The 22,317-nt window shown below is 34.4% G+C and overlaps 2 protein-coding genes across 10 annotated transcripts; one reads left to right on the plus strand and one right to left on the minus strand.

The window, feature by feature from the left end:
• The first annotated feature begins 115 nt into the window (after nucleotides 1-115).
• LOC105210292 (uncharacterized) lies at nucleotides 116-22,190 on the plus strand. Its single transcript, XM_011181138.3, has 2 exons — nucleotides 116-274; nucleotides 20,899-22,190. Exon 2 carries the CDS (start codon nucleotides 20,901-20,903, stop codon nucleotides 22,053-22,055), a length of 1,155 nt encoding a protein of 384 aa, XP_011179440.1. The 5' UTR covers nucleotides 116-274; nucleotides 20,899-20,900; the 3' UTR covers nucleotides 22,056-22,190.
• LOC105210291 (BTB/POZ domain-containing protein 6-A) lies at nucleotides 1,210-13,686 on the minus strand. Of its 9 annotated transcripts, XM_054234091.1 has the most exons (3): nucleotides 13,372-13,593; nucleotides 7,462-7,613; nucleotides 1,210-2,704 (listed from the first exon to the last, which is right to left on the minus strand). In XM_054234091.1, the coding sequence occupies exons 2-3, from the start codon at nucleotides 7,504-7,506 to the stop codon at nucleotides 1,295-1,297; spliced, it is 1,455 nt and encodes a 484-aa protein (XP_054090066.1). In that variant the 5' UTR covers nucleotides 7,507-7,613; nucleotides 13,372-13,593; the 3' UTR covers nucleotides 1,210-1,294. The 9 variants fall into 9 exon arrangements, with proteins under 9 accessions (XP_054090066.1, XP_011179439.1, XP_011179436.1 ...); XM_011181137.3 differs by lacking the exon at nucleotides 7,462-7,613 and having other exon boundaries at nucleotides 13,551-13,686; XM_011181134.3 differs by lacking the exon at nucleotides 7,462-7,613.
• Nucleotides 22,191-22,317: the final 127 nt, after the last annotated feature.

A 22,317-nucleotide genomic window follows, 5' to 3' on the forward strand; every position in this document is an offset into this window, starting at 1 on the left:
TGCATTAAAAATTGCAAATAAACAATCGGATTTCCTGAAAGCACAGAGTTGCATTGCGAAAGTTTGCAAACACGTAAAAGCATTTTTGCACAACACTGATTGCAGCGAACAGCTGTTGACGTTTAATTACATTTATGTGCTAAGCGCCAAAGTGCAAGTTTTAGTTTTATTTGTACATATTTTTGTTGATTTGTTTATACTTTGCAACGTTCTAGTGTTTATTTTTTTAAATAAGTTTAACAATTTACATACATATATAGATAAATTGTAGGCGGTAAGTTCTAATTCATATCCTTTTGTATCTATGTAGACACATAATTGTAGAATTGTGCATATCAGTCAACGAAACGTAGAATTTGTACGTACAATAGTGGTCGGGCTACAATAAGTTGTATTTTGTGCGTGCTCCTATTATGTCTTATAAGGAATTATTACAATTAACTGTATTATTATAATTAGCTTGCGTGCGAGCCTTAAACGCTGCAAATAGTATAACCTAACCTTACAATATTGATAAGCGCTTTTCAAGGATACGCTGTGTAGGATAACGCTTGTTTCATGGATCAAATATCCAGATAATACATACTATTATCACCCAGTTTTCAAGTTAAATGGAATCATATACATATAAATATGTACATATGCGTGGTTGCATTTTCGATTTCTATACGCTGTCCGCACAACGTTGCTACTGCAGCGGCTCTTGATTGGCAGTAAAAATATGCACATAGATTAATTTCTAATAAAAAATTATAAATTAATTCCTTGGTGAAATTAGGAAAGTTTTGAAAAATGCTTATTTAAATATGGCGAAAGTAGACACATGTAAAATATTTGCATATGTCTGATTGATGGAAAACAAACTCGGGCTTTAGCGACATACAAACGTGTATACAACAGATATAAAATCATTGAATACAAAAAACTGGTTTTTAGAGGCGAGAAAAGGTTAAACACTGTTTAATGAGGCAGATTTGAATATACAAAAAAGAAATGGTTAAACATATGTTTGTTCTTAAAGCTGAACAAATGCCGGTTAGAAATGAACCTACATACTACATACATATGTACAAAAATATATGTGTGCGTTTAAAATATTGAAAAAACGAAGTTAGTATAAAGAACGTGTATAGGTCAATAAACCATATACGTAAAAAGCAAAATGATAAAAAGCCACTCATATTTTAGCTAATTAATCAAAAACTTGGGTTTTTCATTTATTTCATTTAATTTATTCCTATAAGTTAGAGCAAAATAAGTAATTAATAAATTTAATATTTTTTCTTGTGTATACTTAAACTAAATTTGTAAATCGCAGACCCTTCACTATGCTACCAGTTTGCGTTGGCACGTCCCTAAAACGTATGCCATCTACAAAATCCGATTGTAGACTACATGGATACTCCGAGCCGTAAGCATCTGTACGCCACAACAGTCTGATTTTATACTCTATGTCCGGAGTTAGTAATAAACCATCGCCCCATTCAATATTCATATCACAATTGTATCTTGTCAGCTGTTTTGTAACAAAATGCTGCCATAGAACAGTCTCCATGTTATTCGCTGCATTTGGCTCTTGATCACTTTCGTCACCTTCACCTTCACCATCACTACCACCACCACTACCACTCTGTTCCAGTCGCTGTTCGTTAGCATTGACGGCAGGTGCTATAATCTCAATTTGTAAATTTTCACAATACTCGCTGGGTATATTGAAAGCATAATGCGCCAGTGGTGATATGTTTGGCGTTAAGCGACTGCAAATGACGAGACCGCGTAATGCAATAAAACGATTGCATTTCACATACACCACCCATTCGTGTGTGTCCTGATCGACGATGAAGGGTCGACACGCTTTATAATAGCTGCGTTCAATCGCATGACATTGTTGTTTGTGCTGCTGCGACGACTTGAGTGCATGATCTTCACACTCCACACCGCTAACGGGCAATTGCAGATCATTGATAATTAACGCACAATCTTCCTGCTGCAAACCTAATTCATGACACTCCCGCTGACACCACTCGTACACGAACCACAACAACTGTTTGCTCGTCTTCTCACTCTTATTAGCGGCTATGATCGCCTTAATACAATCCTTGGACACATGTACATAGTGATTCTTATGCGTTGTCATATATTGTGGATTATTAATGCAACAGCGGCTGAAGAACGACATGCAAACGTTGAGTAAATCACGCAAATCCATGCAGACACAAAGCTCCAGCGCGGGTAATATATTATTGTAGCGTAGCTTGCGCGCTATCGCTAGCAGACAACTGGTGGTCAAATCGGTGACTAAATATTTCTCAGCACAGTAATACAGCTCGATAGCCTCCTCTAGTGTGAGTGCCTCAAAGTCTATAACGCCTGCGTATATGTAATTTAAGAGCAACTGAAATGTCTCGGCGCTAATATCTAAAATTTCGATTTCCTGTTGTTGTTCGCGCAGCGGTCCATAGAACATCGCTTCGAAAACTGGACTCGCTGTGGATAATATCAATTTGTGGCACTTCAATTGTGCGCCAGCAATGTGAAAAACACAATCATAGAATTTCTCAGAGCGCAACAGTTGTTCGAAGCGGCGACTGAATTGTGCCGCCATCGCGGCGTTGTCCATAAGCTGATGTGCCAGCTGTACGGATTTCGTCTGTGGTGGCGGCGGCACCGGTTGTGAGTAGCTCGGTAAGAATATTGAGTTCATCTGAAAGTGAAAAAAAAAAACAATATTGTTCAATATTTTTTTTGAAAATAAATACTTAATTAATTATAAATAAATACTATTTAAGTTATAATAAAGTTCTAAAAACGATAAATGTAACGTTTCTGTCTATTTGACATATGCTTCTCAACTAAACTTAACTTTAACAAAACCTGCCTTTAAGCAAACTGGTGTTAATTCAAAAGTCGTATCCAACCTTTTCACAAGATAGAGCCGAGCGCTTACCATTATTAGAAATGACTTTAAGTTTTGGTTTTAATCGGCTGGCTAAGTTTTAAACGAATGATTTCCGTCCTCTGAAAATAATATTTTGCAAAATACTACTACCTATTTCCGTTTGTTTGAAAAATAACGGATATCAATTCGTACCGTAATAGGTAAACTGGAATATTAACAGCTGAGAGCCAATTTCAAGCACTAAAACAATCTTGCACTTCTGCATGCATATTCTTCCTCCAGCCATTTATAAACGTATGCAAAATATTTTGATTTTTACTCACAACTTTATAGCAATCTTTGAGCACATACGTAACATTCTGCACTTGCAGACTATAATAAATCAGATTGTACGCTAGCAGCCAAAACATTTCGCACACTTGGCCAGTGAACAGCTCGTGCGCGTCTTTGTTTTGTCTATTTTCAACTGTAGCCGGCAACGTCACATTGCGACTAAACAGCGCTACATTTCTTGTTCTTCTTCGTTTTTTTTTTTTTTTTTAATTTCTGATTTAACGCTTAATGTCATGCTAATTTCATGGTCGGTGTTTTAATATTCTTATCAAAAATTTCAATATTTCTATTTCAATATTCAATAAAGCATTGACAGACACAACACACCACAATGTTGCAGAGCAATTCCTTAGTTTGCTTTTTATACTCTCGCAACAAAGTTGCTAAGAGAGTATTATACTTTTGTTCACATAACGGTTGTTTGTAGCACCCAAAACTAAACGAGTCGGATATAGCGCTACATATATCAAAGTGATTAGGGTGAAGAGGGGAGTTCAAATCCGGATATCTCTCTGTCCTTCCTTCCGTCCGTCCGTTTGTGCGAGCTGTAACTTGAGTAAAAATTAAGATATGTATTTGATGAAACACTTGTTTCTTGTTTCTTTAATCTTTCGAAGATGGCCAAAATCGGACCACTGCCACGCCCACAAAATGGCGAAAACCGAAAACACATAAAGTGCCATAACTAAGCCATTAAAAAAGCTATGGAAGTAAAATTTGGTACAAAGGATCGCACTATGAAGGGCATATTTGGATGTAATTTTTTTGGAGAAGTGGGCGTGGCCCCTCTCCTAATAAGTGTTTTGTACATATCTCGTAAACTACTTGAGTTATATCAACCAAACTTTCTAGAACCGTTTCTTTTAGGAACTACCTTATACAGTCCAAAAATGGAGGACATCGGATTATAACCACACCCTCCTCTCATACAAAGATTATACTGAAAACTACTAAAAATGCTTTAATTCAGTAAGGGAAAACACCAGAAACCTTAAATTTCATTATAAGGAAGGTAAAGAAGGGCTCCACACAAATTAGTATACAAAATTTTATGTGGGTGTGGCTCCGCCCACTTATGCATCAAAAACCATATCTCCGAAACTGCTCGACCAATATCAATGAAATTTGGTTTGTAATATTTTCCTTGCATCCCAATGATATGTTGTGAAAATAAGCCAAATCGGTTCACACCCACGCCTACTTCCTATATACCAGAACTTTGAAGTCGATCTGAATAGTTTACTTTACAATATTTAAAGTAAGCACTAGTGAAGATATCGGAACTGAACTTTGCATAAATACTGCATTTATAGTGTGGCATCGCTCTCTAAAAATCGCCGAAATCGGACCATAGGTTTTCAAGGCCCTTATATATCGTACATGAGGACTTCGGTGCTTCTAACCTAATATACGAGCCGACGAGCAAGTGATTTTTTGCTTTTAGTTACGAGCGAAATTCGCGATACGAGTCCGGTTCGGTCAGAGTCAGAGAAGGAGGTTATTTCTACAAGTGAGATAAAGGAAATCTTAAGAATGTGGGAGAGAGTTTCACAGTTCGTAAAAAAAAAAACACCAGAAAAAGTTGCAACAGGTCGTGCATCTGATCTTTTTAATGACACTTGCCTAACCCATTTCCGGAACATTCAGAGAGGGAGGAAGAAACAAACTTCCTTGGACATGTTTTTTCTAAACGGCCTACAGGTGAAAGCGAGAAAAATGTAGCGAAAAAGGCAAAGACCAGTGAGGATATCTAATTTATTTCTTTACATTCTCTTTTTTGTTTTTGTGTAATAAATATTTGATATTTATAAATACGTTTTTATTATTCAAAACCACGTAATTAAAATAACTGGGGTGACATTTTGGAGGTTGGAACAGATGAATGGTAGTTCAATTGTTTTGTATGGGGAAATTTGCTTCGAAATACGAGTAATTCAAGATACGAGCAAGGTTGCGGAACGAATTAAACTCGTATGTCGAGGTACCACTGTATATGACGAATATGTGAGTCAAATTGTGTACTATTTAAAAAAAAATTAAATAAACAATTTGCGAGAGTACAAAATGTTCGGTCACAACCGAACTTAGCCCTTTCTTACTTGTTAAGTATGTGTGTTCATTAAGTTTTCAGTATTTTTGTTCCGCTTTTTAAATTCCATTTCACCCATTTGCATTGAAGTTGAACATTTTTTTTTATAAATATGCATGCAAAATGCATTTGCCAAATAATTGTTTGTCTACTCTAAACCACCTGTTAGCGCTATTGCATATTTACGATTGATTTGAGAAATTGAAAACCTTAAGCAAAATACATATGTGCAAATTGTTTTAGTAAATATTCGCAGCGACTACTAAGCATTTTTAAATTGTAATTTACACACATACATATTATATATGTATAACATATTTGTTTATTAACAAATACATATTTACTTTATCTGTTGAAAATAACTTGTAGTTTGTTCTTGAACTTGAAAATACGTACATACATATTTTATATTAATGATGGCATACACCAGGTGTACACAACAGAAACTTTAAGGTGGCCAGCGGCGTCTCATTCAAAACTCCCTGCACGATGCAAACGTGATTTGAATAAATCTTATGTCTTTACATATGTACATATACATATAATTGCGGCTAAACTATAGTTTAATGTTATGTTGGGCTTATTTTTTATTTTTTTTTTTTATTTGCTCAATGACTTCATAATATTCCGCTTGTTTCTCCTTTCAAACAAACACGTTTTAAGTTTGTATATAAATACAAATGAGACAATACACGTGCTAAATAGTTTATTTGTAAATATTGGAAGTTAATTTACATTATTCCCATGTGGTTTCAACAATAAAGTGCAAAAAAGCACACACGTGGGCGAAGGACGAAGGCTCCGTTTTTAAGAGGCTTTGGCTTTCAATACTCAAAGTCACAATAACTGAAAACCACGTTATGGAATTACAGTTTTTAACTTTGACTTACAGATCAAAGTCATTTTTCGAAGTAGGTTGCCAAGTTCTTTAAGAACGTCAAATATTATAAAACGTATCACTTTAAGTCGTTACTTAAGACGCCTCTCTGTAAACTGCACAATTTTCGAGCTTGTGTCTAAATTTTGAGTTGGTTGTTCGTATTTGGATATAGAGTTTTTCAACTACAGTTGAACTTCCCTAACTCGAATCATCATAATCCACAAAAAAACTTCGGATTAGAGAGACTTTCCAGTTACGGAAGCTAATTTGTATGATATTTGATTTCTATTGTCAATTCAAGAGTTCATGTTATGCAGAACTGCGTGTTATAGGAGTTCGAGTTATGGAAGTTCAACTGTATGTCGGTTGCTATGACTTTTCAGATGTAGGCTTTTCAGCACTAGGTTAGGTTAGTTAGTTAGAGAGGCGTATAATCCCATTAGTTGGATATTGAATCTCAATAAAACGCGCTGAACATAGCACAAATCTGTTTTCATTACTTCTATTTCCACTAATTCGCTTATTTCCACTAATATGAGATCCAAAATATTCGAACAAGGAAATGTCATTTGGTACCTAATTGTGATTTGAGGTCTTGCAGAGAGCTCAATTATAAAAAAAATATACTGTAATCAAAAATTATTTTAAAATGAAGAATTTAAAAAGCTCAGCTTTCAAAACGATGTTCGCAAAGTAATAATAAACGATTTCCAAACTGGAACGAGTTTTATAGACAAAACAAGAAAAACCCCTTCACAGGTACATTTCTTTTAGTAACTATGTATGTGTTTAAGCAAATCTAAAGACGTAAGAAAAAGTAAGTAAAAAAAAAAGAAAACATTTTTCTAATACTTTTTAGCCGGGTTGTTTGCTAGAAACATTAAGGTTATATAGTTAACCGATCTGAACAATTTCTTCGGAGATTATATTATTACCTTAAGCAGTAATCCATGTCAAATTTCGTGAAGATACCACGTCAAATGCGAAAATTTTCCATACAAGCCCTTGATTCCGATCGTTCAGTTTGTATGGCAGCTATATGATATAGTGAACCGATCTGAACAATTTCTTCGGAGATTAAATTATTTCTATGAACAATAACTCACACCAAATTTCGTGAAGATATGTAGTAAAATGCGGAAGTTTTCCATACAAGCCCTTGATTCCGATCGTTCAGTTTGTATGGTAGCTATATGATATAGTGAACCGATCTGAACAAGTTTTTCGGAGATTAAATTATTTCTATGAACAATAACTCACAACAAATTTCGTGAAGATATGTAGTAAAATGCGGAAGTTTTCCATACAAGCCCTTGATTCCGATCGTTCAGTTTGTATGGCAGCTATATGATATAGTGGTCCAATATCGGCAGTTCCGACAAATGAGCAGCTTCTTGAAGAGAAAATAACATCTGCAAAATTTCAAAACGATATTTTAAAAACTGAAGGACTAGTCCGTATATATACAGACAGACAGACAGACGGACATGGCTAAATCGACTCAGCTCAACATACTGATCATTTACATATGTACTTTATAGGATCTCCGACGCTTCCTTCTGGGTGTTACAAACAACGTGACAAACTTAATATACCCTGTCTGTTCAGGGTATAAAAATAGACACTCTTAAGTCACTCAAAGAACAATTCTAAGATTATCACTTAGTCTTTAGCTCATTTTATAACAATTCAACCTCATTGAATTTTGCACACTCATCATTCATTATCAGCATTGTCTATATTAAAAAAAAAAAAAAAACTATTAATGCATGAGAACACTCTATATAACCTTTATCTCCAACATTTTTTGAGTGCCATTATTTCAGAAGTGGTACATTTATCAACACTCCATCACCATCAGCACAATCTACCGTATTTGAGCGCAGCTGTGATGATAAAGATAAGTGTACTATGAACACATTAATAGCTGGTCACCTTTAAATAAAATCACGATAATTCTTATGAACACACGTCCCAACAAATCGACATTTGTTTACATTCAATGTACATAGTATAGTATGTACATATATTTGCTATTGGCAAACAGCTTTTCAGAAATGCTTGTGTAGCTTTTGTAATTGTGTCTATGCCAAGACTCGGTATTTACCCGCACTTAAGTCGTCATTCGTTTGTTTATCTAAAGCAGATATTTGTGTTTTTTTTTTCTTCTCTCGTTTCTCAAAAACAGAAATGAAAACATATAAAATAATAAAGGTGGTTTTGATTTGTCATCGCCGATTACCTACCGGCATTGTGCGAGCAATTTGCTGTGGGTCGTCGTCTAAGGTAAATGGGTGTAGTATAGAACAAAACTGGGTCGCAACAAATACTAGAACATATAAATTAAAAGAGCAGAATTAATGAAACTTACACGCATACAAACATACATAACATACATAAGCGTGTTGTATGGTTGAAACGTGAGTTCAAAATCGCATAAAAATTAATGAATTGCATTGAATATTGAATTTCATAGAAATGCTTAGTAGGTGTTTCACGAAATTCCCATAATATATGTACGTATTACGAATATGTCATTAATAATTATATTCCATGCTGTTGTTTTCTTTTCCATAACTGCTAGCTGTGTTGAAATTCTAGACTTGGTTTTAAAATATCAGTTTAGCAGAAAAATTACTTTATAAACAAATTTTTGCACTTTTCGTTCAATAAAAAAATTGCTGACAATATTAAAAACGGTAAAGGAAATCCCTCAGACTTTTTATTGGCTCAGGTAACGAAATTGCAATCCGAACCCAAATTTGTAAGTAAACTGTAGAAATTTACTATTTTTATACACACACAAGAAAAACAACTGAAATCACTTATGGGTCAAAAATCATATCTCAGGAACTACGCGATTTATTTTTGGCATCACAATGCTACAGCTCGATAATGTGCGAAATCTTTGTACAACCACGCCTACCATCTGATTCGTTACATATACAGTTGAACTTCCCTAACTCGAATCACCATAATGCACAAAAATACTTCGAGTTAGAGAGACTTCCGAGTTACGGAAGGTAATTTGTATGAAATTTGACTTCTATTGCCAATTAAGGAGTTCAATTTAAGGAGAACTTCGAGTTCCAATCGCCAATCTAAAAATCTTCGAAAACGATCTATAAATTTGCAAGGCCCCAGTTACTGCACATGAAGACCTATACATAAAATTCTCAGTTACTCTAAAGAAATTCATAGGAGATATGTTCTTCTGTGCCGAAAATGGACAAGATTGCGACAATAGTTCCTCTAGCGAACATATACCTTATATACGGCTTACTTTATATCGTATATGTACATCGGTTAATATGTGAAATGTCTTAGGAAAATTAAGGCAGTAGTCTGCTTTACAGGCTTCAAAAAATCGATTTTTTTTGTTTTGCTTTAAATCTTTTCCAAAACTATCCAAGAATATGTCTTTAAAATTCCAGAGGCCAATTCGACATATTTTCGAAGCTAGAGCAGTTTTAGTGGCCGAGCGTCGAGCAGGTGCGAATGCGAATCCGAAAACTTTAAAGCGCGTTTTCTCGAGTTTTCATTTTCACAAGTGTAAGAAAACGGTGCCGGCGATAGCAAAAATAATATATGTCCGATCGAAAAAAACCAAAGTGATCTAGCTTTAGTATTAAATTATCTTCTATTTGAACTAAAAAAGTTGGACAAAAGTATTATTTAAACTACATACTTGTTTTGCAACTTAAAGTCAATTTTTTTTTTTCTTAAAAAAGTGAACTTTTTTTTCAAACTTCGAAAAAATTTGGAATTTTATAACTTCTTCGGTATTCGGTATTAATTCATAAAGAAAAAAAACTTATGAAAATTAAAAAAAAAATTGGTTCGACTGTTTCAGATGCATCGCATGACCTCCATCACCGGCACCGATTTACAAGAGCAGACAACTTTGAAAAAATTTCAATATTTTTTAATTATAAATTTTGTTTTTTAAGCCTTAAATATAGTACACTATCATCTTAAAATTCCGTTTACCGCAATCATTTCTTTCCCTTGCTAAAAAAACGATTTTTTTGGCTTCCAAAGCAGACTACTGCCTTAAGTGAGTGTATAGTCTTCGATATAAAATAACTTGTTGGCAAAAATAGTTGACATCGGTCCTGGAATTATTCTCGCTTCCATATAGTATATATAATTATTTTCGTTATTCTGATGGACTTTATATCGAATATATACTTGTTTTAGATCAACATAGATTTTTTTCAGTTACAGTGTAAATTCTCTAACTCGACTCACATGTATTTTGTAATTTTGTTTGTAGCACTTTGCTATTGTTTGGGTCTTGACGTCTGCATCCCATGCTTTTGTTACATGATTTATGAAATACGTTAAAGTAATATCATATTTTTTATTCTCCTCCATACGATATAGAGGGACGCTTTTAAAATTGTGCCTCGATAGGAATATTTGAAATTTGGTATTAAGTTCGAATTAATTTGGTATTAAGTTCTGGTCGAAAAGTTCGATTTATGGAAGAAGAGTTGTATGAAATTTGACTTCTATTGCCAATGCAAGAGTTCGAGTTATGGAGAACTTCGAGTTATAGAAGTTTGAGTTATGGAAGTTCCACTGTAGTTTCAGGCTCAAGAGTTAAAATGAGGTTTAGTTTTTATTTTTTTATATTTTTTTCAATTATTTTCAGTTTTAGTAGAGTTAAAATAGGTTATATTATACTCTCGCAACAAATGTTGCTAAAGAGAGTATTATAGTTTTGTTCACATAACGGTTGTTTGTAACACCCAAAACTAAACGAGTTAGATATAGGGTTATATATACCAAAGTGATCAGGGTGAAGAGTGGAGTTCAAATCCGAATGTCTGTCTGTCCGTTCGTCCATCCGTCCGTTTGTGCAAGCTGTAACTTGAGTAAAAATTAAGATATCTTGATGAAACTTGGCACACTTATTTCTTGGCACCATAGGAAGGTTGCTTTCGAAAATGAGCAAAATCGGACCACTGCCACGCCCACAAAATGGTGAAAACCGAAAACATATAAAGTACCATAACGAAGCCATAAATAAAGCTATGGAAATAAAATTTGGTATGAAGGATCGCACTATGAAGGGGCATATTTGGATGTAATTTTTTTGGGGAAGTGGGCGTGGCACCGCCCCCTACTAAGTTTTTTGTACATATCTCGCAAACCAATAAAGCTATATAAACCAAACTTTCTGCAGTCGTTTTTTTTAGCCACTTCCTAATGCAGTCCAAAAATGAAAGAAATCGGATCATAACCACGCCCACCTCCCATACAAAAGTTAGGTTGAAAATTACTAAAAGTGGGTTAACTCGTTAACGAAAAACGTCAGAAACACTAAATTTCACATAAGAAATGGCAGATGAAAGCTGCACTCAGATTTTTTTACAAAATGGAAAATGGGCGTGGCATCGCCCACTTATGGGTCAAAAACCATATCTCAGGAACTACTCGACCGATTTCAATGAAACTTGGTTTGTAATAGTTTCCTTACATCTACATCACATACAATGATATGTTGTGAAAATAGGCCAAATAGCTTTACAACCGCGCCTACTTCCTATATACCAGAACTTTGAAGACAATCTGAATCGTTTACTTTACAATATATAAATATATAAAGCAGCCCCATTCTAAAAATCGCCGAGGTTTTTAAGGCCCCATATATCGAACACGAGGACCTCGGTGCTTCTAACCTAATATTATGGTTTCCAACTTTCAATGGACTTTATACAATGTATATGACGAATATGTGGGTCAAATTGTTTATTATATAATATAAATAAAGTTAAATAAATAAATTGCGAGAGTATAAAATGTTCGGTTACACCCGAACTTAGCCCTTCCTTACTTGTTTTTATTTTATTTTATATTTGGATTGTTTAGGTTAAGATTTTGGATTAAAAAAGTACAGTTTTCAGTAAAAAAACTAAATTATTTATATTTTAATTCTTTTAATAATTTTTTGTTATGTTGTATTTCATTCCAACATTTGCGCTTTTGGTATTTAATTACATTAATATTATTTTTTATATTTTTATAATTTTTAAAAAATATTTTATACAATTTCTTTTTAACTATATTGCACAATTTTGTTTATTTTTATTTTACTTTTATTACGACATTTTGTATAAAAACTAATTTAATTTTTATATATTTACAATTTTTAAAACTATTGTTTGTAATATTTAATATTAGAATTTTTTGTTTTACATTATTTACATGATTTATTTTACATTATTTCTAACCAATTAATTTATTTATTATTAAATTTATATTTATTTATTTTAATTTTTTCATATAATTAATAAAATATAATTTTATTTTTTATATTCAATTTTATTTTTAATATTTTTTTTCGCCAAAAATATTTCTTCACTCTCATATAATACATATTTGGTTAATTCAAAACTAATGCGCATATGCTATGGAAATCAAACAGGTTTTGAAAATAGTTTCTTTTTTACTAAATTTGTTATATGCAAATATTAAACAAATTAACTTTCTACAAAGATATGTATGTATGTATGTACGTTTTTTTTTTCAATCAATCTTAACGATTGCCTCATCAAAAAGAGAATGCTGATGTATTTTTTTTTCGAGCACATAATTATACGATACGCCGTTGGCCAAACAGAAACGATATATCAAAAAAATATATTTGAAAAATCATTAATTACGCAAAACAAAAATATTTTTTTTTGTGAATTCATTGCAAAAAAAAATTTTTTTTTTGTAAATTTATTGCAAAAAAAATTATTTTTTGTCTATTCATTGGTATAAAGCACAAAAATAACAATTCCTTTCCAAAAAAAACTTCCAACACTTTTTGTTATTAAATATATATAAAAAGTTGATGCGCTTAAACAGCTGGAATCTAAAAATTGTGCCCATTTCCGTCATTTCAAAGCATTTTTTTTTTCGTTTTTTACATTGCAAATAAGTGTTTTGACACTGCAAATTCATTACGTAAATTTCGTTACTAATCTGTTCTCATCTAGATATATCGCATTTTTTAATTATTGTACTTGACCGATATTTCGTGTTTTTGTTGTTGTTTTCTTCTAAGTAATATACATAATTTACCAGCTGATTTTGTATGTTTTTTTTTCTTTTATTTTAACAGCTTTTATTATATGTACGCATTTACCTTCACCGATGCACTACAATTTCATTTACCTTTCGTAGTTTACACGCACACACTTGCACTCAGAGAAGACAGCACTTAAATAACACAATTGTTTGCTTTCTTCGCTGATTTTTTGCACTATTTTCAATTATTGTATTTCATATAGTATACTCGTGCTAAGGCGAAATGTATATTCACTTCTAATCTTGTTTAATGCTTTCACACAAACCTTTTGCCTCGACGACTTGTACACGATTGAATGATTTTAACGAAATTCTGAAATAGCTTTCTGCCGCACAGCGCCCGCTTTCGAGTATTGGCGCTCATGTGGTAGTATCTGAGCATTTCACATCGATCAATGCCGGTTGTGAGTGCGTAGAACAAATGTTACTCAACTAACGTTAATAAAAAGCATATGTGCTTAGGGAGAGACTGATAAATGTTCTCTCATGTTATGTATATAATTTTGTATGTTCAAAAAGTAACGGGAAAAATTTAAATGTTCACGGTTTTGGAGTGTCCAATTGTCAAAATTTCAGCTGAATTCATTGCTAACTTGGTCTGTAGCAACTGCTAACGTGTTTTTATGACCTCAAGGGGATTTTCGTTTCTTAAAAGTTCACACTTCGTTGCTTTTTCGTGAATGCTTGGACAAAAGACAATACTGTAATGATGCGCCAGCCTCCATATTCGCCAGACATGGCTCCGTGTGACTTTTTTCTATTTCCAAAAATAATGAGAACGTTAAAGGGCCATCGTTTTACAAGTAGAATACGAGAAATCGCTGAAAGAACTAAAGGTTATTCCAAAAATCGAGTTTGAGAACGATTTGTAGCAATTAAAAATTTTTTAAATGAAAATTCCCGTTAATTTTTGAACACACCTAGTATTTAAATTAATTTGGAATTTTGTAGATTTAGTCACAAAATTGTACGTCCGTTGGTGTAAAGTAAAAAAAATATGCATAAATTAAAAAAAAATGTTTAAACGAAAATTCCCGTTATTTTTTTAACACACCTAGTATATAAATTAAATCTGAGTTTTGTAGATTTAGTCACAAAATTGTACGTCCGTTGGTGTAAAGTTAAAAAATTATGAATAAATTAAAAAATGTTTAAACGAAAATTCCCGTTATTTTTTGAACACACCTAGTATATAAATTAAATCTGAGTTTTGTAGATTTAGTAACAAAACTGCACGTCCGTTGGTGTAAAGATAAAAAAATTTTAATAAATTAAAAAAAATGTTTAAACGAAAATTCCCGTTATTTTTTGAACACACCTAGTATATAAATTAAATCTGAGTTTTGTAGATTTAGTAAAAAAACTGCACGTCCGTTGGTGTAAAAAGTATTCTTAAATTAAAAAAAAAATTTAAACGAAAATTCCCGTTATTTTTTGAACACACCTTGTATATAAATTAAATCTGAGTTTTGTAGATTTAGTAACAAAACTGCACGTCCGTTGGTGTAAAGATAAAAAAATTGTAATAAATTAAAAAAAAAATATTTTAAACGAAAATTCCCGTTATTTTTTGAACACACCTAGTATATAAATTAAATCTGAGTTTTGTAGATTTAGTCACAAAATTGTACGTTCTTTGGTGTAAACTTGTAAGAAATAAAGAAATTGTGATTCCCAGTGAACTCCTTTGTAGTACATTTGAGAAATTAAGCATCTAGAATTCTTTCTAGACATCATTTTCAGTTATTTGACCACAGTACCTGCTACATAATCTTATTAAAATATCTATTGGGTTTAAAATAAACTGTTACTCTGTTACCAAATTAACATTACAGCTGTTAATAACAGTATCAAAGTTATGTAAATATGTAGTTAACTGAATTGAGTTCTTTAAGGGGATTCGACTTCTTAAAAGCTTGAAATATATGTAAGGTTAAAGGCTTCGAATAAAAATGTTTTTTTTTTGTAATTTTTTGTTGCCTGCATTATATAATTTTAACACGTTATTTAGAAAATATGTCTTAATTATTTTTCACAGCAGTCTTAGTACTAATCAATTCATTCAGCTCGCCGAACATTTATCAGTCTATTAGCACAACTAAAAATGAGCACATTTAAATTTGAACAAAATCTTATTACTCAATGTTCTTAGTAAGCGCTCCGATTAGTTGAATGTACTCTCGTGCAGAGAACTGGTCTAAACGCGCTGCAATTTCTGGCTAGCTGACTAAGTTGACGCTAAACAGTCTGAATGCTTTTAGTCTCAATGAATTAACCAAATATATATGTACTTATATGCGTATGTATGTATGTATATAAAAGTGCAAATTTTTGTTTATTTATAAGGTGGTTTCTAAATAATGTGACATTTTAATTTTTATATATAGCGAGTATAAATGTACATATAAATTTTGAGTTTATTACTCCACACACGAGTTTATTTATTTTTATTTTTGGAACAACAACATTTCGTGTTTTTTTATTTACGTTTGCAAGTTTTTAACGAAAATGTATGCAGTCATATGCCTGTCAGCTGTTAGTACATATAATGTGCTTAAAAGATAAAAAAAGCAGTTTTCAACCATTTGTATTATATTTGCAAATGTGTCGTGGTGGTTTAGTTCGCTATTTTCGGAATGTCAAACAATTAATTTAGGTTAGCATATCAGTGAGGAACTAGGTTGCAGTTGTGTTTTTCAGATAGATAGATAGATAGTATATTGAGGAAAGCACCACGACCAGTGGTCTATTGTGCCCTCTCCAAGTTTACAGCGACTCCATTAGACTCAGTACCCTGAAAAATTCCAGTATGGTACTAGGACTAAGGGAGGCGATGCGCTCCTCTGTTTGGATGGTATATCCTAAAATTCTGCTTCTGCTTCCGTGAAGCGCTGCACATTCCAGTAGTATGTGTAGGGAAGTTTCGTCCTCCATGTCACAAAAGCGACAGGTCCGAGACGAGACCAACCCCAGATAATTAAGGTGTTTCCTGAGCTTGCAATGGCTCGTGTATATACCCACCAATACCCTTAGTTTGCTCCTTGAGAGGTTTATTAAGCACTTAAATCTTTTAGCGTTATAACCTCCCAATAGGCCTTTTGACTGGCGCAATTCAGCTGCTCTCTCTTTTTCTTCTGCCCGGAACCTAACTCGGGTTTTTCACATTACTTAACCTCAAGATATTTTGAAATAATTAAAGAAATTACGTTGTTATTGTTGTTGTTGTAGCCATAGAAAACATTCCTCGAATAATTTTTGAAGTATATTATCGAACTTAGAGACTTCTTCTTCTCATTTGACACCACAAACGTGGGTCGGTCTGGGCCGAATATACAAAACTTCAGCAGTTGCAACCTTCCTTTGCGAAGTCACCAGTCGCCAGTTGTAATATATTCCAAATGCAAACAGCTCCCTATGCACTTGGTCCCAACATTGAATGCGTGGGTGCCCTTGTTTCCGTTTTTCTCACATGGCTTTCGACACTAAGAAGCTTTTCACTCCATATATTCACTTCGCTGTAGAGCTCACACACAGTTAGTGGTCCCATCATCTTTAGTACTCCTCACTCTCGCGGACGGCTCCAAAGATCTTGCAAAGTTCACATACAAAGATTTCTCTCGTCTGGAAAACTATGCAACTATTGGCAGTTGTGAATTTGAAAAAAAAAATGAAGGGCCTTGTCTATCTCGGTACCAGCATCTAAGCCTGGATATTAAGCGCAGAACTTGTCTTGCCAACAGGTGCTATTTTGGGATCGGTAGGCAATAGAGAAGCAGATCCCTCTCTCTCGAGCTGACAGTCATTGGCTGAATAATATGACGAGCCTTTTACGTGGAGTCAACTCTCGTGAGTAGAAAGTCCATTTGAAGTTAATAATAATTTTACGTAAATTTGTTATAAGTTTCAACCGACATCGTCTGGTATTCCTTCAGCGAATTCTTTTTTCGACCACAATCGTGACTTGTATTCACTTTTTGTAGTGAATATTTGAGTTTCGTGAACAGCGGTAAGTCACAGGGAATCAATTTGTCGTCTAAAAAGTTAGAATGTTTTTTTAATCAAACCCCTTATTTTTAGTGAGAAAATTCATATTGCTCTAAGACTGGACCACGTCAATTGAAAATATTTCTTTTCACACATATAAGTATATAAGAAGCTGCAGTCACATATTAATAGGAACCCATTGTGATATGCTTTATTTTCATATTTTTCTGCCTCTTTCCCGCCAAACAACCTTGAACTGTGCGCCAGCGGAAAGTTCGTAGCCAAGCTACCTTTTGCTAATTTTTACAAAAAAAAAAAATAATGTTTCGTTTCACTTCTTTGTGTACCTGTTCAGGTAGAGTTGTCTATATGCCAAAGCCGGTGGCATCATCATCGTCAGCCTCAGCCAATGCCGGCAATAGGGATAGCAACAAGCCAAAGTGCGAGGATTTGCAAATTAAAAAAAAAAAAACTACATCACAAGACGAAGAGGAAGGATGAAATAAGACACGATGGCAGCATATATTGATATACTAGAACTCTTTTGCTACTGCATACTTGATTATGTATGTATGTATGTGTATCGCTTTGTAGCTACGAACATAATAATCGCGGCGCTTTGCTGCCAAACAGGATTTCTTCGTATCTTAAAGACTTCTTCCAGCTGATTTGCTTTTGCAGTCAGCATTCATAAAATAAATTGTTCCCTTAAAGCGAACGAAAATGCTTTGTTACGTTAGTTATCGAGCAACATGGTACAGTGGGCTGGTGCCTTCTAAATAATTAATAACATAATAAGTCCTAAAACTAAAAGAGTTATATATACCAAAGAGATTAGGCTGACGAGATGTCTGTCTGTTTGGCCGAGCAAGCGATAACTGGAGTAAAAATTGAGATATAATGAAACTTGGTACACGTGTTTCTTGGCATCATAAGAAGGTTGGTATTGTAGATGGACGAAATCGGACCATTGACACGCCCACTAAAATGGCGTTAAACGAAAAGCTATAAAGTGTTATAACTTAGTTATGAAAGCAAAGTTTGGTTGGTAGGGGAATATTTGAGAATGGTTGAAATCGGATTATAACCATGCCCACCTCCCATACAAGTTTGAAGTAGAAAACTACTAAAAATGCTTTAATTCACTAAGAAAAGACACCATAAACCTTAAATTTCATGCTAAAGATGGTACAAAAGGACTGCACTCAGATTAGTATAAAAAAAATTTAAATAGACGTGGCTCCACTTAATGTTCCAAAATCATATCTCAGAAACTACTCGACCAATTTCAACGAAATTCAATTCGTTACATTTTCTTGGTATCCCAATGCTATAGTTTGAAAATGGGGGAAAACCAATTCACAACCACGCCTACTTTCACTGTACTACAATTTTGAAGTCCATCTGATTCGTTCACTTACTCTTCGAACAATATATAAGTTAAGCACCAGTGAAGATATCAGAACAAAACTTTATACAATTACTGCATTCCTAGTGTGACATCGCCCGTCTGAAAATCGCCGAAATCGGACTATAACTTTTCAAGGCCCCATATATCGAACATGAGGACCTAAGTTCTTGTGGACTATTTTTCGCCAAAAATATCGGTAACTTCCTCAGATGGTCTAAAGAAATTCTGGAGAAATGTTCATTTTATAATAGTGTGCCTCTGTGCCACATATTGGTAAAATCGGGTCAATAGTTCCATCATATACCTAATATACGGATTTACAAACTTCCGATAGACCGTGTATCGATAAATATATATATATATATTTGGCGTAGAAACCGCTAAGCGATTATAGCCGAATCCACCAGAGTGCGCCACTCGTTCCTCCTTTTTGCTTTTTGGCGCCAACTGAAAACAACAAGTGAAGCCAGGTCACTTTGCACTTGGTCTTTCCACCGGAGTGGAGGTCGTCCTCTTCCGCGGCTTCCTCCAGCAGGTACTGCATCGAACACTTTCAGAGCTGGAGTGCTTTCATCCATTCGTGCAACTTGACCTAGCCAGCGTAGCCGCTGTCTTTTTATTCGCTGAACTATGTCAATGTCGTCGTATAAATCGTACAGCTCATCGTTCCATCGTCTGCGGTATTCGCCGTTGCCAATGTTCAGAGGACCATAAATCTTATGCAAAACCTTTCTCTCGAAAACCCCAAGAGTCGTCTCATCGGATGTTGTCATCGTCCACGCTTCGGCGCCATATTCAGGACGGGAATAATGAGCGAAATGTAGAGTTTGATTTTTGTTCGTCGAGAGTGGACTTTACTATTCAATTGCCTACTCAGTCCAAAGTAACACCTGTTGGCAAGAGTGATTCTGCGTTGGATTTCAAGGCTGACATTGTTGGTGTTGTTAACGCTGGTTCCCAAGTAGACGAAACTATCTACCACTTCAAAGGTATGATTGTCAACAGTGACGTGGAAACCAAGACGCGAGTGCGCTGACTGTTTGTTTGATGACAAGAGATATTTCGTCTTGTCCTCATTCACCACCAGCCCCATACGCTTCGCTTCTTTATCTAGTCTGAAAAAAGTGGAACAAACCAATATCATCGACATACGCCATCAGCTGTACACTCTTGTAGAAGATTGTACCTTCTCTATTTAGCTCTACAGCTCGTATTATTTTTTCCATCCAGTAATAGATTGAAGAAGTCGCACGATAGTGAGTCACCCTGTCTGAAGCCTCGTTTGGTATCGAACGGCTCGGAGAGGTCCTTCCCGATTCTGACGGAGCTTTTGGTGTTGCTCAACGTCAGCTTAGACAGCCGTATTAGTTTTGCAGGGATACCAAATTCAGACATCGCGGCATAAAGGCAGCTCCTTTTCGTGCTATCGAAGGCAGCTTTGAAATCGATGAAAAGATGGTGAGTATCGATTCTTCTCTCTCGGGTCTTTTCCAAGATTTGGCACATGGTGAATATCTGGTCCATTGTCGATTTCCAGGTCTAAAGCCACACTGATAAGGTCCAATCAGTTCGTTGACGGTGGGCTTTAGTCTTTCACACAATACGCTCGACAAGACCTTATATGCGATATTGAGGAGACTTATACCACGGTAATTGGCGCAGATTGTGGGGTCTCCCTGAGCAGAGCACACTGAGATTCCAATCGTCGGGCGTCGATTAATAGGTAGTGAGATATCTTAACAAAATTAAGTGAAAGTAAAATTCTGCATATTATGTACATTGGGGACAAAATAGTTGAAATCGATCCAGCCTCCTTATACCAGATATAATGAATTTCGTTATTGTAGTGGGCTTTATGCTTTATGTATAATACATAAATAAGTTGCGAGAGTATAAAATGTACGGTGACAACCTTATTTAGTCCTTTCTTACTTATTTCGTTTTTATTTCATCTTGTTATGTTCAATTTAGTGATTTTGACCACTTTTTGTGTGTGAAATGAAATTGTCTTAATGCGTTCAATACTCTGTATGTAGTATATTTGATGCTCGTGTACTCGTAAGTATAGTGTTATAACTGAATGAAACTCGGTAAACTTATTGCTAAATTGTTTGTATATTTATTTTAAAGAATTTGTCTACATAATTTCCTATATTATATCTCTGAAAACCATTTTGTCAAATATAAATTGGTTTCAATACAAATTTCTCTCATTTCAGTAATGATTCTTATGTTCATTTTACGTTTTTTATTGAGCAAAAGGTTTATGATATTGCTAATTGTAATTTTGAACGCTCGTGATTTCATAGATCACATGATTAGTTTGAAAGTTAAAGATATTCAACTTGATCATATTTTTGGTAAAAGCCTAGTTAAACAATGCAACTATATACTAGCCAATGTGGAATATGATGAAGCAAATACACACAATATCTTAGGCCATCTGATAAGCAGGTTCGGAAGTCACAGACAAACGGCAATGTTTCAATCGAAAATCAATCAAAATGACAAAATAATCGCAAAGAGCTATCCGAAAAGTATGGAGATCATGCGATCACTTACCTATCCACTAAACCGTGAATATCTGAGAAAAGAATATATGGCTAAAGTCTTTAAATCCGATTTGCACATCTGTCCACACGAGAGTGTACAGCAATTTGTCAACTTTTTCACAACGCATAGTGGACACAATGAAACCGCGGTGTGGCTGTTCCTGCTCACCAATCCACAGGTGCTGATACATCCCTATCTGCAGGCTCACGGATTTCCGGTGCCGCCGTTGTTCGGCATATGTGGTTTAACCATATTTCAGATGCATGTCGGCCAAACGCTGCACCACTTCTACGAGGCAAATTTCGATATCAAATTGCGCATAGCCAAGCAGCTGCTTGAGGCCGCTTTGAAATTCACAAATGGCTTCGAGGGTTTTCGCATGTATATAACCGATATAACGGCCGATAATCTAATCTACAATGTGGAACGTGATAAACTATATTTCATTGATCTAAATACCGCGTATATAGTGCATGCGGGGAGCACAACGAATAGCGATGACATAGATCAACATGAAAATATCGCCTGTGATGATTGCTTTGCCTTCGTGCCGATACGTTTGTGCACGTATGGCATAAGCGATATGAATCTACTCGAATCGTGTCGATTTTTGCGTGAGGACCTGAAACGTGATCGCACGAAAGGTTTCTTAAAACCCATACCAACGGAAATCACAACGAAGTACACCGATTTGGAAACACTGCTCGATAACTGTGTGGATGGTGGCATTAAAACTGAAGCGGAGACGATCGAAGAAAATTCGCGCTTTCTCACAACCCTTAAGTTAATCGAATTAATCTCGAATATTTTAAATGAATTTTAGGTTATGTTAGAAATTAAGTAAACATTGTAAGTGCATTATGTCACATTTGTAAATTGTTAGTAATGTAAAAAAACATTTAAGGTGATATTAAAGTGAAAATAAATGTGAAATTGTAAGATTTTTTATAGTACAGAACTATGATCTAATTTTATTCTATGGTGGGTGATCATAGCTTTAATGCACAGCAACAATATTTGCATTTTTTGAATTTATTTACTAGAAGGTCTTAATTTTAGGGTTACGTTGCACAATCACTGAAAAA

This window comes from Zeugodacus cucurbitae, chromosome 6, assembly GCF_028554725.1.
Source record: "Zeugodacus cucurbitae isolate PBARC_wt_2022May chromosome 6, idZeuCucr1.2, whole genome shotgun sequence".
NCBI classification, from domain to species: Eukaryota; Metazoa; Arthropoda; class Insecta; order Diptera; family Tephritidae; genus Zeugodacus; species Zeugodacus cucurbitae.